Source organism: Heterodontus francisci, unplaced genomic scaffold (assembly GCF_036365525.1).
Source record: "Heterodontus francisci isolate sHetFra1 unplaced genomic scaffold, sHetFra1.hap1 HAP1_SCAFFOLD_769, whole genome shotgun sequence".
Classification (NCBI taxonomy): domain Eukaryota; kingdom Metazoa; phylum Chordata; class Chondrichthyes; order Heterodontiformes; family Heterodontidae; genus Heterodontus; species Heterodontus francisci.
In genome coordinates this window covers 103,507-122,726 of record NW_027142097.1, presented here as the reverse complement: position 1 = coordinate 122,726, position 19,220 = coordinate 103,507, and the positions used below count along the sequence as shown (strand labels likewise).

General features: G+C 45.5%; 1 protein-coding gene across 1 annotated transcript in view; it reads right to left on the bottom strand.

Moving 5' to 3' along the window:
• Positions 1-19,220, bottom strand: part of LOC137366520 (exonuclease mut-7 homolog) — a 282,638-nt gene that overhangs the window by 191,308 nt on the left and 72,110 nt on the right. The window contains exons 9-10 of the mRNA XM_068028316.1: positions 10,737-10,790; positions 9,962-10,093 (exon numbers count right to left, since the gene is read on the bottom strand). Coding sequence (XP_067884417.1) covers positions 9,962-10,093; positions 10,737-10,790 — 186 coding nt within the window. The remainder of the gene's footprint in view (positions 1-9,961; positions 10,094-10,736; positions 10,791-19,220) is intronic.

Genomic DNA, 19,220 nt, shown 5'->3' with positions numbered 1-19,220 from the left:
TTGGGGAGTCAGGAGGTGAATTGCTTGCCGCAGCATTCCTAGCCTCTGACCTGTTCTTGTAGCCACGGTATTTATATGGCTACTCCAGATCAGTTTCTGGTCAATGGTAACCCCCAGAATGTTGATATTGAGGGATTCAGCGATCGTAATGCCATTGAATGTCAAGGGGAGATGGTTAGATTCTCTTTTGTTGGAGATGGTCATTGCCTGGCACTTGTGTGGCGCGAATGTTACTTGCCGCTTATCAGCCCAAGCCTGGATATTGTCCAAGTCTTGCTGCATTTCTACACGGACTGCTTCGGTATCTGAGGAGTCACAAATGGTGCTTAACATTGTGCAATCATCAGCGAACATCCCCACTTCTGACCTTATGATTGAAGGAAGGATGTGCTGGAGCTCAGATGATTGACCTCCAACAACCACAACCATCTTCCTTTGCTCTAGGTATGACTCCAACCAGCGGAGAGTTTTCCCCCAATTCCCGTTGACTTCAGTTTTGCTCGGGCTCCTTGATGCCATACTCGGTCAAAGGCTGCCTTGATGTCAAGGGCAATTACTCTCACCTCACCTCTTGAGTTCAGCTCTTTTGTCCATGTTTGAACCAAGGCTGTAATGAGGTCAGGAGCTGAGTGGCCCTGACAGAACCCAAACTGAGTGCCACTGAGGTTATTGCTAAGTAAGTACTACTCAATAGCACTGCCAATGACATCTTCCATCACTTTACTGATGATTGAGAGTAGACTGATGGGGCGGTAGTTGGCCGGGTTGGACTTGTCCTGCTTTTTGTGTACAGGACATATCTGGGCAATTTTCCACATTGCCGGGTAGATGCCAGTGTTGTAGCTGTACTGGAACAGCTTGTCTAGGGGCGTGGCAAGTTCTGGAGCACAGGTCTTCAGTACTATTGCTGGAATATTGTCAGGGCCCATAGTCTTTGCAGTATCCAGTGCCTTCAGTCGTTTCTTGATATCACGCGGAATGAATCAAATTGGCTGAAGTCTGGCATCTGTGATGCTGGGAACTTCAGGAGGAGACCAAGATGGATCATCAACTCGGCACTTCTGGCTGAAGATTGTTGCAAATGCCTTATCTTTCGCACTGATGTGCTGGGCACCCCATCATTGAGGATGGGGATATTTGTGGAGCCACCTCCTCCAGTTAATTGTTCCCCCCCTCTCTCTCTCAGTCCACCCTCTCGCTGTCCCCTTTTTTCTCTCTCTCCCTCTCTCCCCCCCCCCGACCCTCTCTCTCTCTGTGCCCCCTTTTCTCTCTCTCTCTCTCTCTGCCCCCCTTTCTCTCTCTCTCTCTGCCCCCATCCCCCTCTCTGTCCCCCCCTTTGTCCCTCTCTGTTCCTCCCTCTCTCTCTCTGTCCCCCCCCACCCCTCCATTCACCATCGAGTCCATGTCGGTTCTCTGCCGAGCAACCCAGTCAGTTGCACTCCCCTGCTCAATCCCTGTGGCCTTGCAAATTTATTTCCTCCAAATGTCCATCCAATCATTGATTGTCTTTGCTTCCACCACCTTCGTGGGCAGCGAGTTCCAGGTCATTATCACGCGCTGTGTAAAAAAAAAAGTTATCCCTCATATTCCCTCTGCAACCTTCAGTCTGTGCTTTCTTTTCGTTTATGGGATGTGGGCATCACTGGCTGGGCCAGAATTTATTGCCCTTGAACAGAGTAGCTTGCTAGACCATTCAGAGAGCATTTAAGAGTCAACCACCTTGTTGTGGGTCTGTAGACCAGACCAGGTAAGGACAGCAGAATTCCTTCCCGAAAAGACATTAGGGAACCAGATGGGTTTTTAGAAAAATTAACAATGATTTCATGGCCACCATTAGACTAGCTCTTTAATTCCAGATTTCATAATTGAATTCAAATTTCACCATCTGTTGTGGTGGGATTTGAACTTATGTCTCCAGAGCATTAGCCTAGGCCTCTGAATTACTTGTCCAGTGATATTACCACTATGCCACCACCTCCCTTATTCCTTGTACCATCAGTTAATGGGAATAGTTTTTTCTTATCTAAGCCTGTCATAATCTTGTACACCTCTATTAAATCTCCCCTCAATCTCCTTTGCTCCAAGTAGAACAACCCAATTTCTCCAACCTAGCCTTGTAACTAAAATTTCCCATCCCTGGAGACATTCTGATAATTCTCCTCTGCACCTTGTCAAGGACTGTCACATATTTCCTAAAGTGTGGTGACCAGAACTGGACCCAATACTCTTAGTTGGAGCCTAAACAGAGCTTTATAAAGGTTCAGCATAACCTCTCGGCTTTTGTACTCAATGCCTCTATTTATGAAGCCCAAGATCCCATATGCTTTACTAACCACTCTCTCAATATGTCCTGCCACTTTAACGATCGATGTACATGCACCCCCAGATCCCTCTGTTCCTGTACTCTCTCTCGAACTGTGCCATTAAGTCTATCTTAACTTATCCTATTCCTTCTGTTAAAATGCATCACCTCACACTTGTCAGTCTTAACTTCCATCTGCTTCTTGTTTTCCCATTCTGCCAGCCTATCTATGTCCTGTTGCAGGCAATCACTATTTGCTACTCCTCCAAGTTTGGTATCATCGGCAAATTTTGAAATTCTACTCAGTATTCCATAAGCCAAGTTATTTTACATATACGTTTTCTGTCCTTGAGCCAATTTTTTATCCAATTGGACACCGACCCTCCTATTCCATAAGCCTCAATACTTAACCAAACGCTTTCTTAAAATCCATACAGACAACATTCACTGCATTCTCTTCATCAACCTTCACTGTTACCTCATCCAAAAATTCCATTAGATTAGTCAAGCATCATCTGCCTTTTACAAATCCGTGCTAGCTATCCTAAATTAATTAAAACCTTCCCAAGTGCCTGTTGATTTTTTCCCTGATTATTATTTCTAAAACCTTACCCACCACTGATGTTAAGCTAATTGGCCTGTAGTTACTAGGACTGTCTTTACAGTTAGATGAAGAGGGGTGGAAGGAGGCTCACATGGCGCATGAACACCTGCATGGACCTTTTGGATTGAATGGTCTGTTTCTGTGCTGTAAATATTTTATAATACTTGGTAATACAGTCCAGTCCCATACTTGGCATTAACAAGGACATGGAGATTTTTACCAGTATGTAGGAATATAATGTCAGCTGGAAGAAGGAATATTCCTGAGCACAGCAGACTGCAGGACTCTTTGTGCTGGTTCTATCTGATTTGTCCTTTCACCATCTCTCTATTTAGCTTCTTCCTATGCCTCCTTGTCCTTTTATATTAGAGGAGACTAAGGACATCTTATGGATGGGGACTTGGTAAGTAATGCTTCGTGAAACCATTTGCTATTGACACTGGGGAATGATGCGGAGGCATAGGAAGAAGCTAAGTAGAAAGAGGGTGAAAGGACAAATCAGATAGATCCAGCACATGGAGTGGAGGGGAATGTTTGGAATGGATGCTAAGGAAGTGAACTGAGGCTGATAACTGTTAATTTAAGAGGGAACTGGACAGATATTTGCTAAGTGGGCGGCACAGTGGCGCAGTGGTTTGCACCGCAGCCTCACAGCTCCAGCGACCCGGGTTCAATTCTGGGTACTGCCTGTGTGGAGTTTGCAATTTCTCCCTGTGTCTGCGTGGGTTTTCACCGGGTACTCCGGTTTCCTCCCACCACCAAAAGACTTGCAGGTTGATAGGTAAATTGGCCATTATAAATTGCCCCTAGCATAGGTAGGTGGTAGGAGAATATAGGGACAGGTGGGGATGGGGTAGGAATATGGGATTAATGTAGGATTAGTATAAATGGGCGGTTGATGGTCGGCACAGACTCGGTGGGCCGAAGGGCCTGTTTCAGTGCTGTATCTCTAAAATAAAAAATAAATAAATCAATCAAGGGACACTGTATACTGATTTTGGTCAGATGGTCTGAAATGGCATTTTATGATCCTATATATTCCTCTTTTTCTAACCCTATTTAACCCTAATTCCAACCCATAACGCTGTTGAACCTAACCCTATCTAAATACTGGAAATACTCAGCAGGTCTGGCAGCATTTGTGGAGAAAGAAACAGAGTTCACGTTTCAAGTCAATGATCTTTTGTCTGATGCTACCAGACCTTCAGTATGTCCAGCATTTTCTATTTTTATTTCAGATTTTCAGAACTTGCAGTATTTTGTTTCCGTAACCCTAAATAAACCAAACCCAACCCCAATCCATAATGTTAACCTTTTCTAACTCTAGCCACAAATCAACCCATAACTCTAACCCCATCTCACTGAATCCTAATCCAAACCTACAACCCTCGCCCGATAAGCAGCCCAACTGGTCACCCCAACTTTAATTCAAATGGAGCATTTCTCTAGGTCACAACAGTGACTATACTTCAAAAGTACTGCATTGGCTGCGAAGGACTTTGATACATCCTGAGGTTGTGAAAGGCGCTATATAACTACAAGTTCTTTCCTTTATCAGAATTGTTAGTCATGTAATGAGCAACCCCTTAACAATGCACAACAGTACAAGGCACTAAGCAATGGTACAAAACACAAAGGAGTAGAGTTTCCACTTTGGGTGCAATCAGGAAATTGCATCCAAGGTGATAGTGCCCAAAACGTGCTTGAAATTGCACTGGTTAGGTGAGCTTCGGTTAAAATTTATTTGCTAATTACCATCATAAAATCTTCCATGAACCAGTACAATCAGGCAGCACATCAGAATGTAATTGTTTACTTAATTTTTCTTTTCATTATAAAGTATGACTTAATAATTTTATTGGTAACCTGGGCCTGGTTCAGGTTTCATTTGAAGAAAAATGGGACTATCGGCAAAAACAAGCATTTTTAACAAGCTTGCCCAGTCCACTGCCAGTGAGTAGCCCAATTTAAAATCACAAAAATTTACTTAATAAAAATTATTCTTCTTTTGGGCCTCCTTTTCCCGAGAGACAATGGATACGCGCCTGGAGGTGGTCAGTGGTTTGTGAAGCAGTGCCTGGAGTGGCTATAAAGGCCAATTCTAGAGTGACAGGCTCTTCCACAGGTGCTGCAGAGAAATTTGTTTGTCAGGGCTGTTGCACAGTTGGCTCTCCCCTTGCGCCTCTGTCTTTTTTCCTGCCAACTACTAAGTCTCTTCGACTTGCCACATTTTAGCCCCGTCTTTATGGCTGCCCGCCAGCTCTGGCGAACGCTGGCAACTGACTCCCATGACTTGTGATCAGTGTCACAGGACTTCATGTTGCGTATGCAGACGTCTTTAAAGCGGAGACATGGACGGTGGGTCTGATGCTAGTGACGAGCTCGCTGTACAATGTGTCCTTGGGGATCCTGCCATCTCCCATGCGGCTCACATGGCCAAGCCATCTCAAGCGCCGCTGGCTCAGTAGGGTGTATAAGCTGGGGATGTTGGCCGCCTCGAGGACTTGTGTTGGAAATATGGTCCTGCCACCTGATGCCAAGGATTTTCCGGAGGCAGCGAACATGGAATGAATTGAGACGTCGCTCTTGGCTGACATACATTGTCCAGGCCTCGCTGCCATAGAGCAAGGTACTGAGGACACAGGCTTGATACACTCGGACTTTTGTGTTCCGTGTCAGTGTGCCATTTTTCCACACCCTCTTGGCCAGTCTGGACATAGCAGTGGAAGCCTTTCCCATGCGCTTGTTGATTTCTGCATCTAGAGACAGGTTACTGGTGATAGTTGAGCCTAGGTAGGTGAACTCTTGAACCACTTCCAGAGCGTGGTCGCCAATATTGATGGATGGAGCATTTCTGACGTCCTGCCCCATGATGTTCGTTTTCTTGAGGCTGATGGTTAGGCCAAATTCATTGCAGGCAGCCGCAAACCTGTCGATGAGACTCTGCAGGCACTCTTCAGTGTGAGATGTTAAAGCAGCATCGTCAGCAAAGAGGAGTTCCCTGATGAGCACCTTCCGTAGTACTTTGGTCTTCGCTCTTAGACGGGCAAGGTTGAACAAGCTGCCCCCTGATCTTGTGCGGAGGAAAATTCCTTCTTCAGAGGACTTGAACGCATGTGAAAGCAGCAGGGAGAAGAAAATCCCAAAAAGTGTGGGTGCGAGAACACAGCCCGGTTTCACGCCACTCAGGATAGGAAAGGGCTCTGATGAGGGGCCACCATGTTGAATTGTGCCTTTCATATTGTCATGGACAATAATAATAAAAATTATACTGAACAACTTAGTAGCTTCAATGGTGTACACTAGTCAGTTTCTCAGAAAAGTAAATATTTTTGATATGAGAAACGTTTAAGATATGCCTACGTGCCGAAGAAATGAGCGCAATTTGAAGAGCTTTCCCAAAGTAGCCCTATCGGTGATTACTCGCAATTTCGCCCAGGGGGAATGGTCAGTTTTGTCAACAGGGCCTGATCTGGACAAACTGAATCTTGAAGTAACATAAAGAATTGCAGGAAACACAAGCATAAATGGTTTGGGTGAAACTCACTTATGTTTAAAATTCCCCCAGCTTTTGTGCTGGTTGAGCTGAATCTGCCCGGATTGCCTGATATTACAGGCGTAAACAAACTCGACCCCTTAGTCTCCATGCACAATCTGGGCAGCAGACCACGCAGGAAATTGGGTAATCATCCTGGTATTTAGGGAAGGTCGTGATCTCTAGAAGAAGGATGTCTAACAGAGGAAGTACATGGCACAGGGAATGCAACAGGGAAAAGTCTCCAACAACGAGCTGAAATCAAGAGAGATTCTATCAACCGCCCGTAATCCCGTACCCCAACATTTCACACAATCTAACATGCTGGCGAGTCTCCATCCAAACCCTCACAGTACGATTCAGGCTCACTGAAAGCAATCGTCGCGGCCTGAGATTTTCTCACACAGTGACCTTCATGCTCCAGTGGCTTTCTTAAGATACTGCATTCTTGGCAGGAAACTTGAAGAGCTGTGGGAACTAGGCTGTGCTGCCTGGATTCTTGTGAGAACTAGGCCGGGAGAGGCCTGACAGAGGGCTGCCAGTGTGTGGTGCTTTGCAGTTAACACCAAGTTACCAGGTAACCACTGCCTTGACTTTCCCACCACATGGTCCCTGCAGACACCTTTATCTAACACCATCTGATGTCACTCGTCTGATTCCATCTCAGCCTGGAAACCTGAACGAAACTATTCAAAACCCATAATGTCCAAACCCTCAATACGCTCTGCAAGCTGTATGAGTTCATTTAATGAAAACATTTTCTGATCAGGTCTGATGATCTAAATACATTTTCACAGCTTTTTACTTCAATAAAATGTAAGACAGAAAACCTGGAATGGCCACGGTTAATCCAGCAAGAAACTATGGGCTGAATTTTCCCACCCCGTGCTGGCGGGCTTGGACATGGGAGGGCCTGAAAAATGGGGGAAGCCACATCAGGAAGGCTGCCTGACGCATTCCCGCCGCCGGTGAACTTTCCTGGGAGCAGGCTGGGATTAGGAACAGGTGCCAGCTCCAGAGGCGGGTAGCCAATTAACATCATTAAAACCCTAATTTGGGGCTATTTTGTGGTCTCGCCAGCACTTTTCCAGTGCTAAAATGACCCCCCACAGCGTGCAGGGGCCGCCACTGTAAGGGAGGCGGCCTCCCTGCAGCAGGCTGGCAGGGGGGGGTGGGGGAACCATCGAAGTCGTAAGGCTCCATGCTCCATTGACGGGGCCGCGGGCAGGATAGGGCGCACTCATGGCCCAAACAATTTGTCCAATGAGGTTACCCCTCTATTCCGAGGGGCCTAACAGCTTTGGCCCTCGTAATTTTTTACTTGTATACACCCACCCGAGGGCGCCTTCCATGTTGAGGTGCCCTTGTAATCCTCGGCTTGCCTCAGCAGCCCCCACCTCTCTCGGTGGGGCTGATTGAGCCTGCAGCATCGACAGCCCACCCGCCATCCTTAATAGGACGGAGAACACAGAGGCCGCCTCCAGGAAGATTGTGCTGTTGGACACACTGCCAGAAAGTGCAGGATCAGGACCCCCATTTGGTCCCAACGTTGGGGTCCCGAAGCCTGTGGGAAAATCCAGCCCCACTGTCGCCAAGAATCCATTTCCCACCATACCTGAGAGGGGACAAGTTATTCCCTCTGCCCAGGGCATTTTTTAAAAATCCATTCATGGGATGTGAGTGTCGCTGGCAAGGACATTTGTCGTCCATCCTTAATCGTCCTTGTGGAGACCATTACAGAATTATTTTTAACAGTTAGCTTTCAACGTACGCTCAATCCTGAGACATTCGTCAGAACCAGCTTTATTCAGCTTCAAAGGTAACAGCTAGTGATTGCTGCATAGAGTCTGTTTTTGACAACTTTCACTACTGTCTATTAGAATCATAGCATCTTACAGCACAGAAGGTGGCCCAAAATGCCTGTGCCAGCTCTTTGCAAGAGCTGTCCAATTATTCCCACTCCCTATTCTTTCTCCATAGCTCTGTAAAATTTTCCCCTTCAAGTATTTATCCAATTCCCTTTTGAAAATTATTGAATCTGCTTCCAGCACCTTTTCAGGTCACTCTATGTCAGAACTGACAACAGACGAATGGTGAATCCGTCAGCTTGAGATCATTGTGCTCTGGAAGGTTATTAGAGACTGACTTCAACCTGTATCTGAAGGTCACTGTTTGGCAATATAGGATTACATTTAACCCTCTGCCATGGTGGAACTGGTACTCTCACAGCTGTAGTTTGTGGTGCAACAGAGTAATATCTTCAGTTGGTACACACTCCAACCAAGAAAAAGAGACAGATTATTCCAGTCTAACTCAGCTGTCCTCTACGACCTCCATTCACCCCAGACAGAACTGACAGGGCTCTCCACAAAACAATAACCAGCCCTGTTGCATTTGGACAGCCTTTGACAGTAACAACAGCGCTGCAACAGCACACCGTGACTGCGACAATGACAGGACACCATGGCAGGAGTCTCCCCTCAACAAGTTATTAAACAAGCAATAACTCATAGAAAGCCAAAACATGTTCAAAATACATCAAAAAGAACAGTGCATGTTACTCGGGGCATGAGCATCGCTGGCAAGGCCAGCATTTATTGCCCATCCCTAATTGCTCTTAAGAAGATGGTGGTGAGCTGCCTTTTTGAATACAACTGACTGGCTTGTTAGGCCATTTTATAGGGCAGTTAAGAGCCAACCACACTGCTGTGTGTCTGGAGTCAGCAGATTTCCTTCCCTAAAGGACATTAGTGAACCTGATGGGTTTTTAGCGACAATCTGGTAATTTCGTGGTTGCCATTACGAGCTTTTTAATTCCAAATGTATTTAATTAATTGAATTTAAATTCCATAGTTGCTGTGGTAGGATTTGACTCCACATCTCCGGATCATTAGTTCAGGCTTTTGGATTACTAGTCTAGAACGATAACCACTATGTTACCTTACCACTAGGTACCCCTAAGTATAGGTACAAAAAATGGGTACGGGGTACCAAAAATGTTCCCTTCGTGAACAGCCTGTGATTCTCATTCAGCCAATGTCCATTTCCCCCCTAAGTCTCACATTGTGCAGAGACTGGGAGACATAGGTCAGAATACCATATCTGCCCAAACTGGTTAGCCCATTCAGTACACGAGTTTATTAGCACGAACAATATTTACTGGCAGTCTGTTCCTGTACAATGCGCTGTCGACAGGTGATGTGGCAAAGGGCGTCTCTGCAACCAAAACTTAGAAACATCCCAATTGAGACCAAAGAAATTCTCACGGTTCCCTGATCTTCAGGATAAAGTGAGTCTGTGTTACCATTGTAACTAATGCTGGTTTCTGGGTTAGTATACAAAAAGGTTCTCACTTACAGCCCAAGCCTTGGCTAAAAATGGTTCAGTCAGGGGCATTTTGTCAAAAAATAATTTGGGATTAAGTGGTGGGGGGGCGGGGGGTGCATATGCTCACAAAAAACATTCACCAGTCATCACCAGCCCATCCCCTCGGCTCCTCATCCAGGTCATTCTGCCCTACCTTACAGCGGCTGAAGATGTCTTTCGGAGTGACTCGCACATTGAAGTGTTTCAACACAGCAATTGCCTGGTCTTTCGCCTTCTCTGAACAGTTCAGAGAGAGGCAGCGGCCTTCCCCCACCTGAGAACGCAGCTGAGGAGAAGATAAGAACATCAGCAAAAGTCCCAGACCATGCAAAGGCTGCAGTCTATCGTATCGTTCCTCCTGTCCCTCTCATCACAACTCTCTCCTTCTCTGAAGCTGCTGACTCTCCTTTCACTGAGTTTGAAGATATGTGGCCCACATTCTTCACATGCGAGTATATAACCCTCTCACTGAGCTCAATTGACTCAGTGAATCAAACCCAAGGCCTGCCAGGTCTGCCCAGTTTAGCTCCCCACTGGGATAGCACGTTCCTCAGCCCTTGTGAGGGACCTGACATATTATTGGAGAACCAGACTCCATTTCAGACCTTGTTCACAAAGCTCCCTTTCTGACACCTGCCTGAAACTGTGTTAGTACTCTGGAACCACACACTACCCCGTGCCTGCACACTGACCGCAAACCACGCATTGAATGAACCCCCACTGCCACTGGCCGCACACTACCCCGATTGCACACAGCATGCAAGCACGTTGCCACTGACGGCCAACTGCTCACCACTGCACACTGACTGTATACCGTCCTCACCCTGTCCACTGTCTATTGATCTTCGCTGCCAGGATGCTGCCTGCATACTATCCACTGTCTGCACAACACTCTATAACCATACTGGTGTGATAAAATGTGCACTCACCGTCTGGTAGGGTAAGCCACAGGTCAGAATATATCTGTTTTCCTTGCGAGCAATCTGAAATAAAGAAGGAACACAGGTTGATGACATTTCAGAGCATAGCTGAATATCTATTGTGATAAAACGGTAACTCGCACTTCAGATGGGTCACCTGACACTTCAAGTAATACACTTCCATCACACTAAGTTGTAGGCAGATTTCTTACAGTTGATTAGATCATATGCCCTACTCCTGCACACTGTTCTCCCAGCGCATCTTACAAAATATTTACAGAAACAGGCCACTCAGCTCAACAGGTAAACGGTAAGCAACAGTGTCCAAGCACCAATTCATCAGCAACACCATCTTCCCACCATTTGCCAATTGGAGGAGCTACCTTTAACCCCTATTGTTTTTGGTTTTGTAGCCAGCTTGCTATACATTCTGCAACCTGCTCTCTGACACCATATATTCTGACCTTAATCATGAGTCTATTTTGCAGTACTTTATTGAAGGCTTTTTGGAAAAACAAATATATTACATCTGCTACATTACTCTTATCTACTCTGTTTCTTCTACAAAGAATTCAAAAAGATTGGTCAAACATGATCTTTCCTTTTGACTACTCTTTATGGTATTTTTAGTTTCTAGGTGTTTTCCTATTCCATATTTGGTGGTGGAAAAGATAATGGAATTCTTTCTTAATCTCAAGCTAATTGGTCTTTCGTTTCCTGGGCTTGTTCCATCTCCCTTTGTTTATATACAGGAAGTACATGAGCTGCCTGTCAGTCCTCTGGCACTACTAATGAATTTTTACATATACATAATAGTGCCTCTGCTAACCTTTCCTTAACTAAATTAAATGTGTGGATGCAATCCATCGGACGAGAGGTTTTATTCTCTCTAAGTGATTTATCAATTATCTCCTCCTTTCTATCTTAAATGTATTTATTTATTTATTTTTTAGAGATACAGCACTGAAACAGGCCCTTTGGTCCACCGAGTCTGTGCCGACCAACAACCACCCATTTATACTAACCCTGCAGTAATCCCATATTCCCTATCACCTCCCTACACTAGGGGCAATTTACAATGGCCAATTTACCTATCAACCTGCAAGTCTTCGGCTGTGGGAGGAAACCAGAGCACACGGCGAAAACCCACGTGGTCACAGGGAGAACTTGCAAATTCCGCACAGACAGTACCCAGAATCGAACCCGGGTCCCTGGAGCTGTGAGGCTGCAGTGCTAACCACTGCGCCACTGTGCCGCCTGTCTTTATACCCTTTTGATCTCTTATTCTTATGGCATGTTTACCATGATAATTTCCATGGTAAAAGAGGCAAATTTTTCATATTTCTTCCATCCGCTACCCTCCTGTATATACTGTTCTCTATATTGTGCATCCTCTACCCTCCTGTATAATATTCTCCATACAATGAATCCTCTTCTCTCTTATACACTGTTTTCAATACAGTGCATCTTCTATCCTCCTGTATACTGTTCTCTATACAGTGAATCCTCTACTCTCTGTATAATGTTCTCTATACACTGCATCCTCTGCTCTCCTGGACACTGTTCTCTATACAGTGTATCCTCTACTCTCTGTATACTGTTCTCCATACAGTGCATCCTCTACCCTCCTGTATAATGTTCTCTATACAGTTACGACTGAGGCTCGAGGACTGCACTGTCTTTCTCTAGATTCATTTCTCCATGGGCCTTAACATATATTTAAATGTTTTACCCGTATACCAATACGGCAAATTATATACTCTTAGTATTTCAGAATAAAATCCACCAACCAGGTTTCTTCAATGAACAACAAAATTATTAAATTATTAAAAAACACGAATTCAATAAAGATGCAAAGCATTAACATGCAGGTTGAAATATGAAAGTTTAAAAAAATTCATTTCTTGGGAAGTAGGCGTCGCTGGCAAGGTCAGCATTTGTTGCCCACAGCTAATTGCTCTAAAGAAGGTGGTGTTGAGCTGCCACCTTGAACCACTGCAGTTCATCTGGTGCAGCTATACCCACAGTGCTATTAGAGAGAGTGTTCCAGGATTTTTTTATTATTCATTCATGGGATGTGGGCATCGCTGGCTATACATTGCCCATCCCTAATTGCCCTGAGAAGGTGGTGGTGAGCTGCCTTCTTGAACTACTGCAGTCCATGTGGGGTAGGTACACCCACAGTGCTGTTCGGAAGGGAGTTCCAGGATTTTGACCCAGCGACAGTTAAGAAATGGCGATAGAGTTCCAAGTCAGGATGGTGTGTGGCTTGGAGGGGAACTTGCAGGTGGTGGTGTCCCCATGCATTTATTGCCCTTGTCGTTCCAGTTGGTAGAGGTTGAGGGTTTGGAAGGTGCTGTCTAAGGAGCCTTGCTGCATTGCTGCAGTGCATCTTGTATATGGTACACACTGCTGCCACTGTGAGTCAGTGGTGGAGGGAGTGAATGTTTGTAGATGGGGTGCCAATCAAGGGGGCTGCTTTGTCCTGGATGGTGTTGAGCTTCTTGAGTGTTGTTGGAGCTGCACCCATCCAGGCAAGTGGAGAGTATTCCATCATACCCCTGACTTGTGCCTTGTACAGGCTTTGGGGAGTCAGGTGGTGAGTTACTCGCTGCAGGATTCCTAGCCTCTAACCTGCTCTTGTAGCCACGCTATTTATATAGCTACTCCAGATCAGTTTCTGATCAATGGTAACCCCCAGGATATTGATAGTGGGGGATTCAGCAATGGTAATGCCATTGAATGTCAAGGGGAGATGGTTAGATTCTCTCTTGTTGGAGATGGTCATTGCCTGGCACTTGAGTGGTGTGAATGTTATTTGCCACTTATATCCCAAGCCTGGATATTGTCCTGGTCTTGGTGCATTTCTACATGGACTGCTTCAGTATCTGAGGAGTCACGAATGGTGCTGAACATTGTGCAATCATCAGCGAACATCCCCACTTCTGACCTTATGAATGAAGGAAGGTCATTGATGAAGCAGCTGAAGATGGTTGAGCCTAGGACACTACCCTGAGGAACTCCTGCAGTGATGTCCTGGAGCTCAGTTGATAGACCTCCAACAACCACAACCATCTTCCTTTGTGCTAGGCATGACTCCAACCAGCGGAGAGTTTTCCCCCTGATTTCCACTGACTCCAACTTTGCTAGGGTTCCTTGATGCCATATGCGATCAAAAGCTGCCTTGATGTCAAGGGCAGTCACTCTCACCTCACTTCTGGAATTCAGGTCTTTTGTCCATGTTTGAACCAAGGCTGTAATGAGGTCAGGAGCTGAGTGGCCCTGGCAGAACCCAAACTGAGCGCCAGTGAGCAGGTTATTGCTAAGCATGAGTTGCTTGATAGCACTGTCAATGACACCTTCCATCACTTTACTGATAATTGAGAGTATACTGATAGGGCGGTAATTGGTCGGCTTGGATTTGTCCTGCTGTTTGGGTACAGGACATACCTGGGCAATTTTTCACATCCCTGTGTAGATGCCAGTGTACTGGACAGCTTGGCTAGGGGCGCAGCAAGTTCTGGAGCACAGGTCTTCAGTACTATTGCCGGAATGTTGTCAGGGCCCATAGCCTTTGCAGTATCCAGTGCCTTCAGTTATTTCTTGATATCATGCTGAGCAAATCGAATTGGCTGAAGACTGGCATCTGTGATGCTGGGGACTTCAGGAGGAGGCTGAGATGGATCATCAACTTGGCACTTCTGGCTGATGATTGCTGGAAAATGCTTCAGCCTTATCTTTTGCACTGATGTGCTGGGCTCCCCCATCGTTGAGGATGGGGCTATTTGAGGAGCCGCCCCCTCCTGTTATTTGTTTAATTGTCCACCACTATTCATGACTGGATGTGGCAGGTCTGCAGAGCTTAGATCTGATCCGTTGGTTATGGGATCGCTTAGCTCTGTCTATTGCATGCTGCTTACGCAGTTTGGCATGCAAGTAGTCCTGGGTTGTAGCTTCACCAGGTTGACACCTCATTTTGAGGTATGCCTGATGCTGCTCCGCGCATGCTTCATTCCTACACTCTTCCTACATGCTCCCACACTCTTCATTGAACCAGGGTTGGTCTCCTGACTTGATGGTAATGGTAGAGTGGGGATATGCCAGACCATGAGGTTACAGATTGTGGTTGAGTTCAATTCTGTTGCTGATGGGCCACAGTGCCTCATGGATGCCCAGTTTTGTATTGCTAGATCTGTTCGAAGTCTATCCCATTTAGCACGGCGGTAGTGCCACACAACACGATGGAGGTTATCCTCAATGTGAAGACAGGACTTTGTCTCCACAAGGACTGTGCGGTGGTCACTCCTACCAATACTGTCATGGACAGATACCTCTGCAGCAGACAGATTGGTGAGGATGACGTTAAGTATGTTTTTGCCTCTGGTTGGTTCCCTCACCACCTGCCCTAGACCTCGTCGAGCAGCTATATCCTGTACGACTCAGCCAGCTCGGTCAATAGTGTTGCTACCGAGCCACTTTTGGTGATGGACATTCAAGTCCCCCATTCTGTGAGTGGCCCTGGCGCAACCCAAACTGAGTGCCAGTGAGCAGGTTATTGCTAAGCATGTGCATTCTGTACCCTTGCCACCCTCAGTGCTTCCTCCTAGTGCTGTTCAACATGGAAGAGTACTGATTCATCAGCTGAGGGAGGGCGGTAGGTGGTAATCAGCAGGAGGTTTCCTTACCCATGTTTGACTTGATGCCATGAGACTTCATGGGGTCTGGAGTCTGCAACTCCCTCCTAATTGTATACCACTCTGCTGCCATCTCTGGTGGACCTGTCCTGCTGATGGGACAGGACATACCCGAGGATGGTGATGGCGGCGTTTGGGACATTGTAAGGTATGATTCCGTGAGTATGACGATGTCAGTGATCGTGATGGAACAGTGATATAGTTCCAAGTCAGGATGGTGTGTGGCTTGGAGGGGAACTTGCAAGTGGTGGTGTTCCCACACACCTGCTACCCTTGTCCTGCTAGGTGGGAGGGGTCGCAGGTTTGGAAGGTGTTGCCGAAGGAGGCGTGGTGAGTTGCTCCACTGCATCTTGTAGATGGTACACACTATTGCCACTGTGCATCAGTGGTGGAGGGAGTAAATGGGGTGCGATTAAGCAGGATGCTTTGTCCTGGATGATGTTGAGCTTCCTGAGCGTTGTTGGAGCTACATGCAAGTGGAGAGTATTCCTGACTTGTGCCATGTAGATGGTGGACAGGCTTTGGGGAGTCAGGAGGTGGGTTACTTGCCACAGAATTCCCAGCCTCTGGCCTGCTCTTGTAGCCACAGTACTTATGTGGCTGCTCCAGTTCAGTTTCTAGTCAATGGTAACCCCCAGGATGTTGATAGTGGGGGATTCAGCGATGGTACTGCCATTGAATGTCAAGGGGAGATGGTTAGATTCTCTCTTGTTTGAGATGGTCATTGCCTGGCACCTGTGTGGTGCAAATGTTACCTGCCACTTATCAGCCGATGCCTGAATGTTGAGAGTAAAGTTCCCTTCTAAATTAGCCCAACACACACACACACACACAGTCATCGTTAAAGAAAAAAAAAGTTTTCTCTGCAGAGATCTCTTGACAAAAAGACAAAAAATATTTTTGTCAAATACTTGTTAATTCTTGAAGGAAAAAAGAACAAGATATGTGATGCTCCTTGGGCTGCTTTTAGTCTGGCGTCCAGATACTCGGAGACGGCTGTCACTGGAATCTCTTTTGGAGCAGTTCTCTTCAGATGACATTGAGGATTAGTCTGGCAGGCTTTCCAGGAGAATCACGGCATCAGGGGTTTCAGCTATCAGACTGGATTCTCAGAGTTTCTCAAAGAGGTAGAAAAAGGATGAGCTGGTGGCTTCTCTCTTAGCAGGCTTACCCCCAAACTGAACTAAAACATTATCCAAAACGAAACCAGCTCTTGACCACCATAAATCTTGACAAGTCACTTCTGTGTAAACAACTCCCCTGGTCAGAAGGCTCCTGCTGTTTACTTAGCTGAAGACATGTGCCTTCCAGTGAGTGTGTTTTTAAACAAAGTCCTTCCAGTAATCTTTTTTTCAAAAGATGCTTGGCATTCTCCTGACCACATTACTTTGGCTTTTTTTTATATAGCAAATCTGTCAGTAGAGCAGCTGAAAGTGCTGAAATTTGGTACAAATTTGCAGTAGAAACCACACATTCCCAAAAATCTCATCATTTCCCATTTAGTCTTAGGGGCAGTGAAGTCCAGCATTGCTTGTACTTTTGGTGTCCTTGGCAACACTTGTCCTTGCCCTACTACATGCCCGAGGTAGGTGACCCTCGCTTTCGCAAATTCACTTTTGACAATGTTTATCACCAAATCAGCCAATTGTAAACAGAGCTTTTAATTGTTCCAAATGGTCCTTTCAAGTGTCACTGTATTCCAGCACATCATCAAGGTAAACCACACAGTTAGGAACACTGGCTATCACTTGGTTCATTAATCTCTGGAAAGTTGCTGGGGCATTTTTTTTTTTTTAGCCCAAATGGCATCACTCTGCCTTGGAAAAGACTGTCTGGTGTGAGAAAGGCCTATATTTCTTTAGCTCAGGGTGTTAAAGGAATCTGCCAGTATCCCTTTAACAAATCTGTTTTGATAAGAAATGTGGCACTGCCAACTCTGTCAATACAGTCTTCCAAGAGCGGAACTGGGTAGGAGTCTGCCTTTGTTACTGCATTAACCTTTCTGTAGTCTATGCAAAAATCTAGTTGAGCCGTCAGGTCTAGGCACAAACACTACTGGGTTCAATTAGTTGGTTTTCAACACGTATTGCATTTCTGCTTTTACCTGGACCTGTTTCTTCAGAATAAATTGATTTTTAGTTTAGTTTAGAGATACAGCACTGAAACAGGCCCTTCGGCCCACCGAGTCTGTGCCGACCATCAACCAACCATTTATACTAATCCTACACGAATCCTATATTCCAATAACATCCCCACCGGTCCCTATATATTTCCCTACCACCTACCTATGCTAGGGGCAATTTATAATGGCCAATTAACCTACCAACCTGCAAGTCTTTGGCATGGATGCTGTTTTATAGAAACAGACTCTCCTACACCCACATAATGTATGGCTAAGGTTTGTCCCCACAGACTCCTTTAAATGCTGTGAGTAGTCTTGTTAGGTCTTTTCGTTGTTCTGCATCTAAATATGAAAGCATAGTGTCCAATCTGCTTAACAATTCAGTATTAGCTAACCAGATAGTAGGAGGTTCAATTTGAGAATTGTCTAAGCCTCCTTCTGCCTCATCATCACTATCCTTTTCATCCTTCACTGTCCCTACTACCTAGCATACCTGTTCTTGCTTATTCTCCTCCCGACGGTGATATTATTTTAACAGATGGATGTGACACAGCCAATCCTTTTTACGGCAATCTGGGATGTCAACCAAATAATTTACTTTCCCAATCGTTTTGACTACTCTATATGGTCCACTGAACCGTGCTTTCAGCAGTTCACCCTGTAAAGGCAGTAATACTAACACCTCATTCCCTGGTTGAAATATTCAGGTCTTGGCATGCTTGTCTGCCCATTTCTTCATGGTTGTTTGGGAAGCTTTTAGGTGTTCCTGAGCCACTTTGCAGGCTCTCGTGAGCAACTCCCGGAACACGGATACATAATCTAACACGGAAGATTCCTTCCTCTGTTCTAAAAAGTTTTCTTTAAGTAGTTTTAGAGGACCTCTTACCTCATGTCCAAAAACTAATTCAAAAGGACTAAAACCGCTAGATTCATTAGGTGAATTCCTAGTGGCAAACAAAAGAAATTCCAGCCCTTTGTCCCAATCATGGGGATATTCATGACAATATGCCCTGATCATCGTTTTGAGGGACTGATGGTACCGTTCTAAAGCCCCTTGTGTCTGTGGGTGGTATGCTGAGGACTTTAACTGTGTTATACCCAGATTACTCATAACCTACTGAAATTTTTTCAAATAAAATTGGAAGCTTGATCCGACTGAACCTCAGTCGTTAATCCATATCTAGTGAAGATCTGGGTTATCTTCTCTACCAACACCTTAGCAGAAATTGTTCTCAAGGGAATGGCCTCTGGGAACCAAGTAGCCGTATCCATAAAAGTGAGTATATATTGATGTCCCGTTTTTGTATTGATAAAGATTCTACACAGTCTACCAACATCCTATGAAACGATTATCCAAAAACTGGTATGGGAATTAGATGTGCCGGTTTTATGACAGGTTGCAGTTTTTCCACAAATCTGGCACGTATTGCACATTTTTACAAAACTGCACCATGTCCTTGTAAAGACATAGCCAGTAAAAATGTTGACTTACATGTGATTGGGTCTTCCGGATCCCCACATTGTTTATTGTTTAGAGATACAGCACTGAAACAGGCCCTTCGGCCCACCGAGGCTGTGCCGCCCATCAACCACCCATTTATACTAATCCTACACTAATTCCATTTTCCTACCACATCCCCACCTGTCCCTATATTTCCCTACCACCCACCTATACTA